General features: G+C 45.9%; 1 protein-coding gene across 4 annotated transcripts; it reads left to right on the forward strand.

Annotated features, from left to right (window-relative positions):
• The first annotated feature begins 4,165 nt into the window (after positions 1–4,165).
• LOC122370649 (transcriptional adapter 2-beta-like) lies at positions 4,166–12,194 on the forward strand. 4 transcript variants are annotated; one of them, XM_043346436.1, is made up of 11 exons: positions 4,166–4,345; positions 4,765–4,862; positions 5,630–5,689; positions 6,016–6,157; positions 7,427–7,659; positions 8,032–8,107; positions 8,420–8,717; positions 9,112–9,208; positions 10,208–10,251; positions 10,712–10,967; positions 11,316–12,194. In XM_043346436.1, the coding sequence occupies exons 1-11, from the start codon at positions 4,339–4,341 to the stop codon at positions 11,496–11,498; spliced, it is 1,494 nt and encodes a 497-aa protein (XP_043202371.1). In that variant the 5' UTR covers positions 4,166–4,338; the 3' UTR covers positions 11,499–12,194. The 4 variants fall into 4 exon arrangements, 2 of the variants coding, with proteins under 2 accessions (XP_043202371.1, XP_043202370.1); XM_043346435.1 differs by having other exon boundaries at positions 4,176–4,345; positions 4,762–4,862; XR_006254589.1 differs by lacking the exon at positions 10,208–10,251 and having other exon boundaries at positions 4,175–4,345; positions 4,762–4,862.
• The last annotated feature ends 707 nt before the right edge of the window (positions 12,195–12,901 follow it).

Here is a 12,901-nt window from a genome sequence, read left to right on the forward strand (position 1 = left end):
CCTCCGCACTCGACAATGTCTAGAAGGTAAAGGGAAACCATTCTTAAAGTAACTGCGCCAGTTGGGCATGAGACACTTTGAAGTGATTATCAAGATTTAGAAAACTGAAAGTAACTGGTTTGTTTTAGCTATTGCTGGATCACTCAGGCTCCGTTGATTATAATAATTAGCACAAAAGCTTTATAAGTGCATTATTTTAATCGTTACGGGTAAAGCGTCGAGGGGTTCGGAAAGTTATGTGCATTTGTCGCCCCACCCCCTAAGGCCTAGGTGTAGGTAAAAGACCAATAGGTCTGGTGAGGTCCACACGCGGACCAAGTGGCCATGGTCCGCAGGGTACCTATATCGCCATTGGCCACATAGGTACCCCTCCCCTCGCCCCTCCGGCCGGCCTGACCTCTGAAAGTCAGCTTCCTCACTCTGTGCAATGTTCCGTGTCTGCGTCGCGCGGATCGAGCGGCTAGGTATTGTCATGGTAACACCGCGCTGCCGAACAAACTCGGGCGACGCCCGTGTCCTCAGGATACCTGATCTGGTGGAAGTTACACCGTCAAGCTGGCGACGCTTCCGAGGGAAGCCAGCGGGATGACACGAGAAATGTGCCATTTGACCTTCCGTAGGTAGGTATATGAGAAAACGTCTGCAAAAGATGAAGAAGAAATTAAAAAGGCGCTGAGAAACTCGGCAGTCTGAATGTTTTTTTTTTTTAGGTAAGCTATTGGACTTTTGATTTCCAGCCGGGTTGGATAAAAAAGTTCTTGCAAATTTACTAGGCAGTACGTCAGCGATAGTTGGATTAGAGTACTGAGGCCCCTAGCTCAAATAATCAAGGTAGGAGAGACCGGGGCAAAGCAAGGTGGCCACCCTAACGCTCTTTTCAAAAAGGGGGCACGGTGCCCCGGTGCCCTCCCCGTTCCGCCGCCTATGGAAACAGGATAGTTGTCTCAAAGCGACTAAGGTATTTGATGTCGTGACAGGGTTTAAACGAAGATGTATGTTTATTTCGTCAACTTCCCACCTGAAGAAAATGAGACGGCATTCATGGAAAAACATTTAGTTGCATTTGTAACTCATATGAAACCGAAAATGGCCGAGATAAACGCTTTAATATCAATAAGGTTTGTTGTACAAGTGGAAACGACTAATGGAATTTAGAGCTATACACTCTGCCCCGTCCAGTTTGCACCGAACATACTGTCCGAAATAAAATGTTTGATATTTAAGTAGTGTTATTAAAGGGACCCTCCCACCTTCAAGAACGTTAATATATAGGTTGACATAAAAGTGATTTACCATATGGTTCAGAAGAGCAAAAATGAATATTTACCAAATGTCACCGAAAAACATTAACCGGTTTTTGAAATAGTAAACTTTAAATTTTGTTTATGCTTTTGAGCCTACACTGTTCCTACGACGTCATTTGGAAGCATTGATTTAGCATCATAAAGGGACCCTCCCACCTTAAAAAAAAGTTAATGAATTGGCATGAAAGTGATGTCGCTCGGTTCAGAAAGAGCAAAAACGAATATCTACCAAATTTCATCGAAAAATATTCACTGGTTTTCAAGATATTAGACTTTTACTTCTGTTTACTTTTTGGGATCTCCGCTGTTCCTAGCGACTTTATTTGAAAATGTGGCATTTGTTGCGCGCAAAGCAGCATATACCACCGCGTGCTACAAAACGTTTTAGTCAAACATTTAAAAATCGTTAGATATCTGCGCTGACGTCACACATTCTTATGCATTAGCCCCTCTGAATCAAAATGCTGCAATTTTGAAATTCAATATTTCCGATTTAAGGCATTTCTCGATGTTGTGAGTGCCGAAACCGGTAACTGTGAGCCAGGGACCCCATTTTGGCTATCTCAACTCAAATCTAATGTTAAGGTGGGAGGGTCCCTTTAATGTACGGCAGATGTTGCGCGCAAAGCAGCATATACCATCACAGCTTTACAAAGGTTTTAGTACAATATTTCAAAATTGCTAAATCTGCGCTGACGCCACAAATTCAGAGGAGGCATTCAAATGCATTAGCCCCTCTAGTCAAAGTGCTGCAACTTTGAAATTCAATATTTTCGATTCAAGGCATTTCTCGACGTTGCGAGTGCCGAAACCAGTACCATTGTGAGCCGGACCCCAGTTTGGCTATCTCAACTCAAATCTTATGTTACAGTGGGATGGTCATTTACAAATCCTAACAATATTATCCCTAATTTCAATTGAATTTGCCACTTTAACCATAGTCCTATGGGTATGGCATGGAAAGAATGGGACCAAAAGTCGGCATTGCCCCCCCCCCCTTAACCTGCGCCCCGTTGGGGTCTGCCGAGCAGTGCCCTGCTGGGGGGGGGGCTAAGATCTCGAGAACCACGCAACATAGCGACAAGTGGCAAACGGTGTTGGATAGCCCCAACAGGGAACTACCTTGAGACCAAATTTCATTGACCTAGGTCAAACCGATGACGTCACAGGTCAGGTCAAATGTCGAATTTTCACCGTTTACAGGCATTTCAAGAAATGCGTTGTAAAATCGAGGAAAATGCATTTCATTGAAAATCTTCGATGGTTAAATGCTCATCAAACACATATTTTGCTAGTTGAGGTCACTGATACCAGGTCAGGTCACAGAGGTCAGGTCACTGAGGGTCACAATATGACAATATCATGTGATGTATGTTTTATGGTCCATTTTATATGCCAAATACGATTATGTGGGTCAGGCAGCCTTTGGGGTCAGTTATGTTCTGGTGGAGGTCAGGTCAAGGTCAGGTCAAGGTCAGGTCAAGGTCAGGTCAAGGTCAGGTCAAATTAGGTCAAATTTTAAAGTTGATATTTTTGCATAAAATGGGTATCGATACGATGCATCTCGTCAAGATGAGTTCTATGTTGGTCTTTGTTTTGCGCTACGTGGTCTAGAATTGCTAAAAATTGAGTTCAAAAATTTGACGTAATCAATTTTGAACAATTTTTTCGCTATAACTTGGCCAAAAAAGGAGGTATAAATCTAAAATTTGGTATTATATAGAAGAACACAGGGACTATCACAGATATTCCGGTTTTTGAAATTCTAAAAAAAATTCTAAAAAGCATCTTTTTTATTCTGGGGATCGCAATCCCTAAATTTTGAAAATCCGAGATAGCAGTTTCGTAGCGCCGCCTTTTGTCTACATGACCACATATTTTTTTTTTTTTGAAATTACTTGATAACTGTAGCTTTTTGTGAGCGTTTCAAGATTTCATGTTTTTTGCTCATTTTTCGGTTCGAACATGACCTCAGTTTAACCTCAATAACTCCTGACCTAAGGTGACCTAAGACTTGAAATTTTGTGTAAAGTTGTCAAACTGGTGCCCGGTAAGGTGCTGAAAATTTGGCGGCGCTGCGCGCCGCCGTTTTCTTGCTATTCAGGAAAAACCACTGGGGGCCAAATTGCCCCCCCCCCAGCGGAGCGAGGGTTAATTGAAGGTGTTCCGCCGCTATTGATGCTTTTCCATATGTCACGGAACAATGGTGACGGAACGGAAACCCAAAGTGGCTCATTCTAACGACCCCGAAGTGAACTATAATTGACAGCCAAAAAGGCGACACCTGGAGCTGACGTCATCTGTGAACGACTGGAACTCGAGGGGGACGCTTTGCCCCGCGTGGCCGCGTTGCCTCCCTCCCCTACGACTGCGTACCTGAACCTCCGAGTTCCAACTCTCTGTCCTGTAGCGCTTCTCATTTTCAGTGCAACCTACAGATGAGATAAAACATAACACAACCGCTATCTCTGTTTGAATCCCCATTTACATTTAGGATGTGGAACATTGCAGGCCCCAGGCTAGCTCCCAAATCCCAATGCTGCGCTACCTACTTCGAATGTTGTCAATAGATGACGCTAGTAGTTAGCGCCTGTTGCTATACTGTACCGCACTACATGACGACGTGCATTTTATTCTAACAATATTATGTATGACGTCATTGGTTTTTCACATTCTGGGACATAAAAGGAAATATGTTATATTTAATCCTAAAGTAATTCTATTTAAAAGTTTTGTTTTTCATTATTGCTTCAAACAATATAGTATTGACTAAAATCGGGAAATTTTTCACTAATCATAAATTGTAACAAAAATATTACTGTAGCAAATATTGATGACGTAAGATTTTCTCAAAACAACACTTTTGGGGATGTTGATCATTACAGACGCAAAATGGCGCCGCGTTGATAATTTTTGCCGCGCCTACCTCATTTGTTTTTATTTGTGAGGCCGACAGATGATAATTGTTACATGGTTGTGTGATGCTCCTGCGCTATCTCTGTTACTGGAACTCAAGTTTTAGTTACATCGAATAATGGCTGGTAAGTTGGGAATAAAACTGAAGGCAATTGGGCATCGCGCCACATTTGCCGCGTTACTTTTATAACAACTGAATTTAAATGTATATAAGATATAATTAAAGGAAATATTAACATTGCTTCGTAATGCATACCATGAAGCATGTTATATTACATGAAATTTGTTAGCGTGTCATACTGGGTTATAAATGCATTCATTTATTGCTTGCCCTGCGTATTTTTCTAGTTACGAATTACGATTGCGTGATATTGCAAATTGCCTTATTTTATATTGATATGCTACATTTGAAATACTTTGATAATCTTTGGATGGTTTTATTGTGATCATTGCTTGTCTGATATTGTTAAATCGTCCTGTTGTTAGAGCATGTATGACGAGCATACCTACTACCTTGGGCTGATATTTGCGCTGTTTTCAGCAGACACATTTGGAAGGTTCCACTGCAACTACTGCCAGGAAAACATCAATGGCTTGAGGATAAAATGTGTTGAATGTGAAGATTTTGACCTATGCTTGCAGGTAAAGAAAAGTTGGCTAATAGGTAGAAAACATCCTGCTCCTTTATGTAGGTATGTTATATGTAGAATGTACCAATATTTATCATTTAATCAGTTCTGTACATAGTTTGGGTTTCATTTTATTTTATTTCTAGCCTAAATAGATCTTGAAAAGTTGGTGAGATTGAGATGTTTCATAAACTTTCTGGTGTAAATTAGAGAGGTCATTGACTTATTGAGGCTCTAGCTTCTGTAAGATTGAGATGGATGAAATGTACTACAAAGGTATTTTCTACACCCTGAAAAATAAATGAAGGTTGATTTATTAGCTGAGCTATTGAGTATTTTATCAGGAATCACTTCAATCACACAAAAATGACAACAATATTTCCTAGTTTCTGTTGCCAACATTTATAACTTATAATGCGGCTATAAATGCTTTTAGTTTGCTCTTCTTATGCTTAGAGGACCTAACAAATGTTACACATGATTGGAAATTATTGCAGCCATAAGTGGTTGCAACATTGTATTGTATGGTTGTTTTCACATTATTGGGTGGCACACAAAAGTCCAGCCTAACAAATCAGGAACCCAGTGATTATCATAAAGACTGATAGGCAGAGAATTAATTTAAACAAGCTCTGCGCTTTTCGTGTTTCATGGTTCTGAGTTCACAGGAATGAAATAGATGTATTTTATTGATTTCTGTTACCTACAAAGAAAGTGTTTGATGTGATTCTTCTTTCAAACTGCAGCAGCCTGTTTCAAATGTAAATATTTCATTTTCAGTGTTTCGCATGTGGGGCCGAAATTGGCAAGCACAAGAACAACCACAGCTACCAATTCATGGTAAGTTTGTGTATCAAAAGCACCATTTTCTACTGGCATTTATGGTAGTTATTTGTTTATTATAAAATGCTTACTTGCATAAGGTTTATGATGCAATCTGGCAAGTGTATCAACCTGGTGCCGGCAACAAAATGATCAATTAGTTTTTGTTTTAGAAAGATGCAATTTTGCCGACTTACATCTAACTTGGGACCCCAATAACTTGAGGATTAATGTGGTCATAAGTAAATCATTCCACCTCCGCCTGTTGACGGCAGACCGAGCTCTGAGCTGTTCCAGTGTATCCAGGACCCTTCCCATCTATCTCTCACTGATGTGTACCACAGGACCCGGGCAACTTCACCGTGTTCAATGGCGAGAGCTCATGGACGGCCAAGGAGGACGTGCGGCTTCTGGACGCCATCGAACAATACGGCTACGGCAACTGGGTGGACATTGCCAAACACATCGAGCGACGCACGCCAGATGGTGAGCACAGAGCGACGGCCACAGTCGCGATGCGGGGAATGAAAGATGGAGGTGCGGTGGGACATGACATGTTGGACGGGAGATTTCCAAGGCTCTATAAGAGATTTCAATGTCATTTGGGCAGTCATACAGTCATACAGGGTGATCCAAAAAATTTGGAACCCCTAAATTAAAATGTCTATAAGGCCAAAAGTATTCACTTTATTGAAAAATTGCAAACACCATTAGAAAGAGCATTAAATCCTCTATAAAATCACGTCAAATTAGTGCATGTATGTTGTAAAGCACTGACACACTATTAGCTTTTGGAATGAGCGTCAGAAAACTGAGTGAAACGAAATCGCCAATTGTTAACAATGCACTGAAATCCGTTAGCACTCCATCTGTTGTTTTTTACGAATGACACCACCACATCCAAATTCAAATTTATTACATAAAAGTTTACGCAGAAGCACACAATGAAACAGATACACGCATCCTAGCTTCCGCTGTTCATCTCAGCATGTGCTCAAACCGAGCTCCGTGGGCCGTCACGCAGGCCTGCAGCAGTCGCTTGCGGACGGCTCAAACTGCGCGGGCCAGCAATATGTGGGACAACTGGTCCCAGCAGGCCGTCAGCCTTTCCTTCAGCTCCTCGATGGTGCTGATCCTCTTGACCTCTGTACACCATTCGCTCCAGTTCGCTCCACACGAATAAGTTAAAAGGGTGAGGTCAGGACTCTTCGGTGGCCAGGCATCTGGCTCGATGAAGGCCGAGCAGGCCTGTTCCTGAAACTCGACCACTGAGTGGGCCGTGTGGCACGGAGCACCGAATGACATTTTTTTTTTGCTCCTGTTGAAATTTAAATTAATTACAATAGCACGTAAATGAGCTATTTTTATTCATGAACCTCCGACATGCGACATGGTCAGAACAGCAAACCGCAAATCATTGATTCGCGGATAAATTTGAAAACCGTTTCACTGAGTTTCGTGACACAAATTTTATAGGCATATAACTAGGGTGATATCTATAGTAATAGTTAAGTTCAATTAACTTGGTTTTATAGAGAATTAAACGCTCTTTCTAATGATGTTTGCAATTTGTCAATAAAGTGAACACTTTTGGACTTACAGACATTTTAAGCTAGGGGTTCCAATTTTTTGGATCACCCTGTACATGAATTCAACGATTCAGCAACGGCCATGGGCTACAACACTACACGAACCTCTCCTTTCGCTGTACCCTCGCCACTGTCCACTGACACCCCCCGCCCCTTCCCCCGGCAGAGGCCCAGGAGAAGTTCGTCACCTACTTCGTGAACGGCGTGATCGGCCGGCAGACGATGCCGCCCATCTCCGAGCTGGAACGGATGCCCGTGGCCGTGGACCACACGGCGGCTGATGGCGCCGGCCCGCTCTCCCCCAGTCTGACCATGGCACCGGGCATGGCGCCACTGCAGCTGGAGCCCGAACAGGCCGTACAGCTCGGATACATGCCGCTCCGAGACGACTTTGAACGGGTGAGGCGATGAGATTTTATTGTGGGCGGTATTTTTGAACTAGTGAGGGGTTAATGTAGTAGGGTGCGGAGTGCGGACGACTTGCAATGAGAGGAGTTGCAAGACTTCGGTGACAGACGTTTGTCCACAATTATGGTCGACGGGTGAACACTGTAGACCTTTTTCGGTGGAGGAAAGTATCACCAAACCACTGCTTTCCATTAAGTGAATCACAAGTTTTGAAATTGATAGTATGCTTATGGAAAACGCATCGAACACTTAAAATTTAGCTGCTGTTTGAAAGTGCTGCTTTGATTCGATCCTACATCAGGAAGGTGCTTCACAGGACTGTGTTACATGCCCTTAGCTTATCAGTGCTCTCCTGTTTCCCAGGAGTACGACAACACCTGTGAGACGCTGGTCTCCCAGCTGAACATCGGCAGTGTCGAGGACGAGGACGTTGATGTCGGTAAGTCACATCGGTCTCTGAAATCGTGATACGTTTTTATCTCCAATTTCGAACTGTCTGATATTCTGACCACTAGATTGAACAATCATAGAACTATTTTTAAGGATCGGTGCTTCCGATTCGCGACGACAGGATTGCCCAATTGCTCGCTGTACCTTAAGCCGATATAATTTTTCCGGAGCTGTAGCAACTTTAAATGTAGCTGAAATATTCTACCGGTGCATCCACCAGCTCCATGTTCGTTAATGACTGCATAGTAATTGCATGACGTATGTCCACTCGCTTTAATCTGACCTCTTGAGTCTTTTACAGCGTTGAAGCTGGCGCACGTCGACATGTACGTGCAGCGGCAGCGAGAGCGCGCGCGACGGAAGCGCGTGGTGCGCGACTACCAGCTACCGGCGGCGTTCTTCGAGGAGCTGAAGAAGGAGGCGCTGCTTCAGGTGCCGGGAGGCGCGCGCATGCCCCGCCGCAGGAAGGACAAGGGCCGCACGCTGGCCGACCGACTGCGGACGCTCGGACAGTTCCTGACCAGGAGCGAGTACCAGCAGTTCCATGACAATCTGCAGGCGGAGAAGGACCTGGTGTACAGGATTAAAGAGCTGATGAGGTGAGGAATGGGGAACTGGACTCAGTGGAAAGAGGGGCTATCTCGCAGGAATGGTGCGCGATGGGCCGCGTGGGTTCGTGAACAGGACGTGGATCTCATGACGTCACCCTTAGGCCTTGGTGTAAAAGTCATGAAGCTGGGCGGCTTCATGACGTTATGACTTATCAGCTCTGCTCCATGCCACTGTGATGAGGCATTCATTGATGCTAGCTTTGATCCATGCCACTTTGACAACATACTAAAATATGCGACTTGCCAGTTTTCCCCTCTATCTTCAACAGCATTTGTTTTAGATATCATTAAGTTGCCACTATGTTGTAGCTGCTTTGTTGGTCGGTCCGCGGACTGAAAGTACCACTGCGTGTGTTGAACCTCTTGTGTTTGTCCTCGGCAGGTACCGCCGGAACGGTATCACCAAGATCGCCGACTGTGTGGAGTTTGAGCGCGCCAGGGCCAGGCGCAACGCCGAAAACGGCGGCGAGGACAAAAAGGTGCGAATGGGGATGTGCTGGGTGGGATGGCTACTCGCTAGTTGGGCTGTCGGGAAAGATTGCTAGGTATTGCCGTTCCATCCGATCCATCCGAAGTTTCCATGCCAATCCATCCTAAGTTTCAACTCTTTAAGTTCAAACTTGGTATTTGGTGATGTTTCCTTCCTTTTTTACGAAATGCAGGCTTATCAGTAATATATGTTATCGGTAGAATATAACTGAGACAAAGCACTGGCTTTAAGGCCCTTTTGGAGGGATTATAGCTCGCTTTTCCAGCTTACAGAAAGTTATTATTTCCCCAACTTCTCGCATAATCTGTATCATATTGACAGCGTATTAAATCTATCAACGAGAACAGGTAATTTCCATAGTTATAGGTCTAACTATGGTCTAACTATTTTGAACCAGAGTTTTGCATTCCCTTGGTTGTAATTCTCGGCTCAGACCGAGATATTTGTTTCGAAACGTTTGTTTTCGTTGGGTGGGATCGCTCCGAATTGTTTTGAACGTGTCTGATAAAGCTTGCCGAATGAATCTGGCGATAGTGTCGTCTGCAATATTGCGTGCTATTTTGACCCGGTCGATGCCGTTTTAATGACTTTCACTGGCTTTTGGAACACATGCTAAAAACGATATAGGATCAGCTAAACTATAGCTGAAATATCGTTCATCTGGAACATCTCGGGGAAACTTTGGCGCGCATAATTACGTGCTGTTACTACGGTGAATTCCGAGCCACACAATAGTAAAGTTCTGTGGATGTCCCAGTGCATGGGCCTAATCCGCAAACACGCACACGCACCATATTAATTTCTCGTTACCACTAGCCTGCGGTAGCGGGCAACCCGTTTCTGGTTACGAGAGACATGGGAAAGAGGCTCGCTTGGACCACCATAAGGGCGTTTATACAATCGCAGGCCGTTTGCGTGCGGTTGCGAATCGTGGGCGGTTTGCCGAGCTCTCTGGTTCTGACGGCGGTCTCCCTGTCTCTGTTCGTAGGCACACGATCCAGAGTCCCGGCAGGCGCAGGCGCCTCTGCTCGGGTGAGTGATTCACTGCAACACACACACACAGGCACATACAGAGCCCGAGGTGCAGTAACCCACGCGTGCAGAGATGGCCTTAAAAACCGCTAACTCTAGCGATCACCTGATGGGCGATTGGATAAATTCTGGTAGCAATGGACCTAAAACGCGTAATGATGCATCCGCCCAAGACAGCTGCGCACTTAGGTAAAAGAGTCTTGACCCATAATCCAGTAGGTAGTGGTTAAGTTTCTAAATTGCGCGCAGACGAGACTGTATGACGAGCTCGGCAGTGGAAGTGCGAGCCGAGATAGGAAAAGAAATTGCCATAGCGTGTTCCAGAGTCTTCCAGTGTTCCGTCGCTTCATGGATTTCGTCATTTTTAAAGCGTTATGCGTAAGATGTTGGCGATCAGTTTACATCACTGTATTGAATCGTCCGCCGGTCTTGCTAACCTCTGTCTTGTTCTCATCTGCAGGCCACAAAGCGCAAGAAAAAGCTGCGCTTCTCCCGAAAGAAAGAGCGAAACTCTCGCTACTGGCGCTTCATCCTCGCTCAGCGGGAGCTTCTCGACAAGCGACAGCAGCAGCAGCAGTCTCAGCCAGGCCGCGGTCGGTCCGGCGGCCGCTGAGGAGCTGCCCCCGTCGCCGCCGTCGCCACCGCCGTACACCGTCGAACCGGAGCCGCTGAACGAGTCCGCCGGCTACCACATGCTCAGCAAAGCCGAGAAACGGGTGAGATGCTACGGCGGGGTTGGAAGGAGGTGGAGGTTTGACGAGTTGGGGACTGATCGGCGCCACCGATATATTTCGTGTCGTGTTTACAAACCGTCCTATCGATTTTTTTCGGCTGTGGTAATTAAATTGTGCTTTCCATCGTTCAAGTCGGTCTGAAGCGTTCCTTAGCATGCATGATTAGCTTATTTTGTTTTGACTTTACAATTAAATGGTTCACCTCTGGTAGCTGGAAGAAATCGTCTCCTATGATTCGTTTCTCTAACTGTAAAGTGCCCATAATTTACGGCAGTTGAAATCTGCATGATGAACGACACCTTTCTTACCCCTGTCCTCCCTCTCCACCAGCTGTGCGCCCGCCTCCGTCTGCGGCCTGCCAACTACGTGGCGCTGAAGACGGGTCTCCTCAGCGACCAGCTGATGCGGTGTCGTGGCGATCCGGTCCGACCCCGCGCGCTCACAGGCCTCGACAAGCACCACCGCAAACAGATCCTCTCGTTCCTGGTCACTGCCGGATGGATCACCGCCTGAGTTAGAGGAGAGCTGGACCGCTCCGGCCCAGAGTGGCGTCAGTGGTCCATTAACCCGTTCAGTTTGGGAGGAATCGGCTGCTGGCCATAGCTGGGCCGGGGCGGGGCTCAGGGAGTGTTTGGGTATTAATGGTAGCTGATCGGGATCTGGGTTCTTTTCTTGAAACACTTTTTATAGAAGGTTTGCCTTGTTTGATGTTTCTGTTATCCGGAAAGCATAGTTTCATTTCGTAGGGATAATTTCACTACCAGGGTTGACTTTGGGGCCGTTTTGGAGCTAAGTCCGATGTGCTGTGTTTTTGGTGGTATTGTTCGTTTCCTTTTTTGTGGCCTGGCGGTTGCATCGGCCGTTTCCTTTCACTCAGACGACAGCAACTGCCGTGTTCTTTCTGATCCGGTGTCTGTGGAAAAGTGCCATGGGTGCCTGCGGCGACGGTGGCGCCGCCAGCGGAGGCGGGCGATACTACAGTGCGGACGGCTCGACGGTGCGCGGGTGGCGGCGACTGGCGGCAGTTGTGTAAACTACAGAGTACCACACCAGTCCGAACCAGTCGTTTAGTCTAGTTCATTGTGGCATTGCATCCCGCTTCCATCATGTGATTGTGCTGTGCATTATTTTTGCCGAGAGTTGTCATTCGTACGAGATGTTCGTAGATTATGCACGTTGTTTGTAATATACACCATACAAAGCACGAAACGTCTAATATTGACCATCATGCAACGCTTGAGAAACCTATTGAAAGTGGCCAACTGAAGTGGATGCGCATTTCGCATGAAGTATTATTGTCGCTCTAACTAAGCACTCATAAAGTCGCAGGGGCTCGCGGTAACGAGCTATAGCTCCAAGCCCACGGGCGCACGCTACCCAACACGCGTGCCCTAAAATGGCGGAGTTATTCACCTTAGCCACGATGTAGAAGGCCTTGCCACTTGTCGCGTAGCGTAAAGTAGAGGTCAGGGGGAAAGAAGGGGATAGGTCTACAGGACCGACCAAAGTCTCCTACGCAAGTCCCAACAGTAAGCCAAAGCTCCGACAGGATCGACAGCATCCGACCCAGTGGTGCAGATCCATTTGCTCGAGCCAAAGGTTCAGCCTGCAGGGTCCCACTAGTTTCAGCGTCTATCCTGAAATGCCCTCAACCCCATCTCAGAGCGTTGTTCCCGCGCTGAGGCTTCCATTTCGTCTTGGGTCAACAACAGTCTCAGAATTCAATGCTAGTCGGAGGGACCTGTATGAGGGCGTTCGGGATGTCACGGGGCTGCACCATAATGGTGCAGCCCCGTGATAAAAGGATATCCAATCCTCTCCGGCCAGCGCTGGGCATCCTGCTACCATTATTTAATAAAGTGTACGTATTTATCGCCAAACACGATCAGTTACTGTACACGATTACTTGCGTAACA

This window comes from Amphibalanus amphitrite, unplaced genomic scaffold (genome assembly GCF_019059575.1).
Source record: "Amphibalanus amphitrite isolate SeventyFive unplaced genomic scaffold, NRLGWU_Aamphi_draft 001153F_arrow, whole genome shotgun sequence".
Taxonomy (NCBI): domain Eukaryota; kingdom Metazoa; phylum Arthropoda; class Thecostraca; order Balanomorpha; family Balanidae; genus Amphibalanus; species Amphibalanus amphitrite.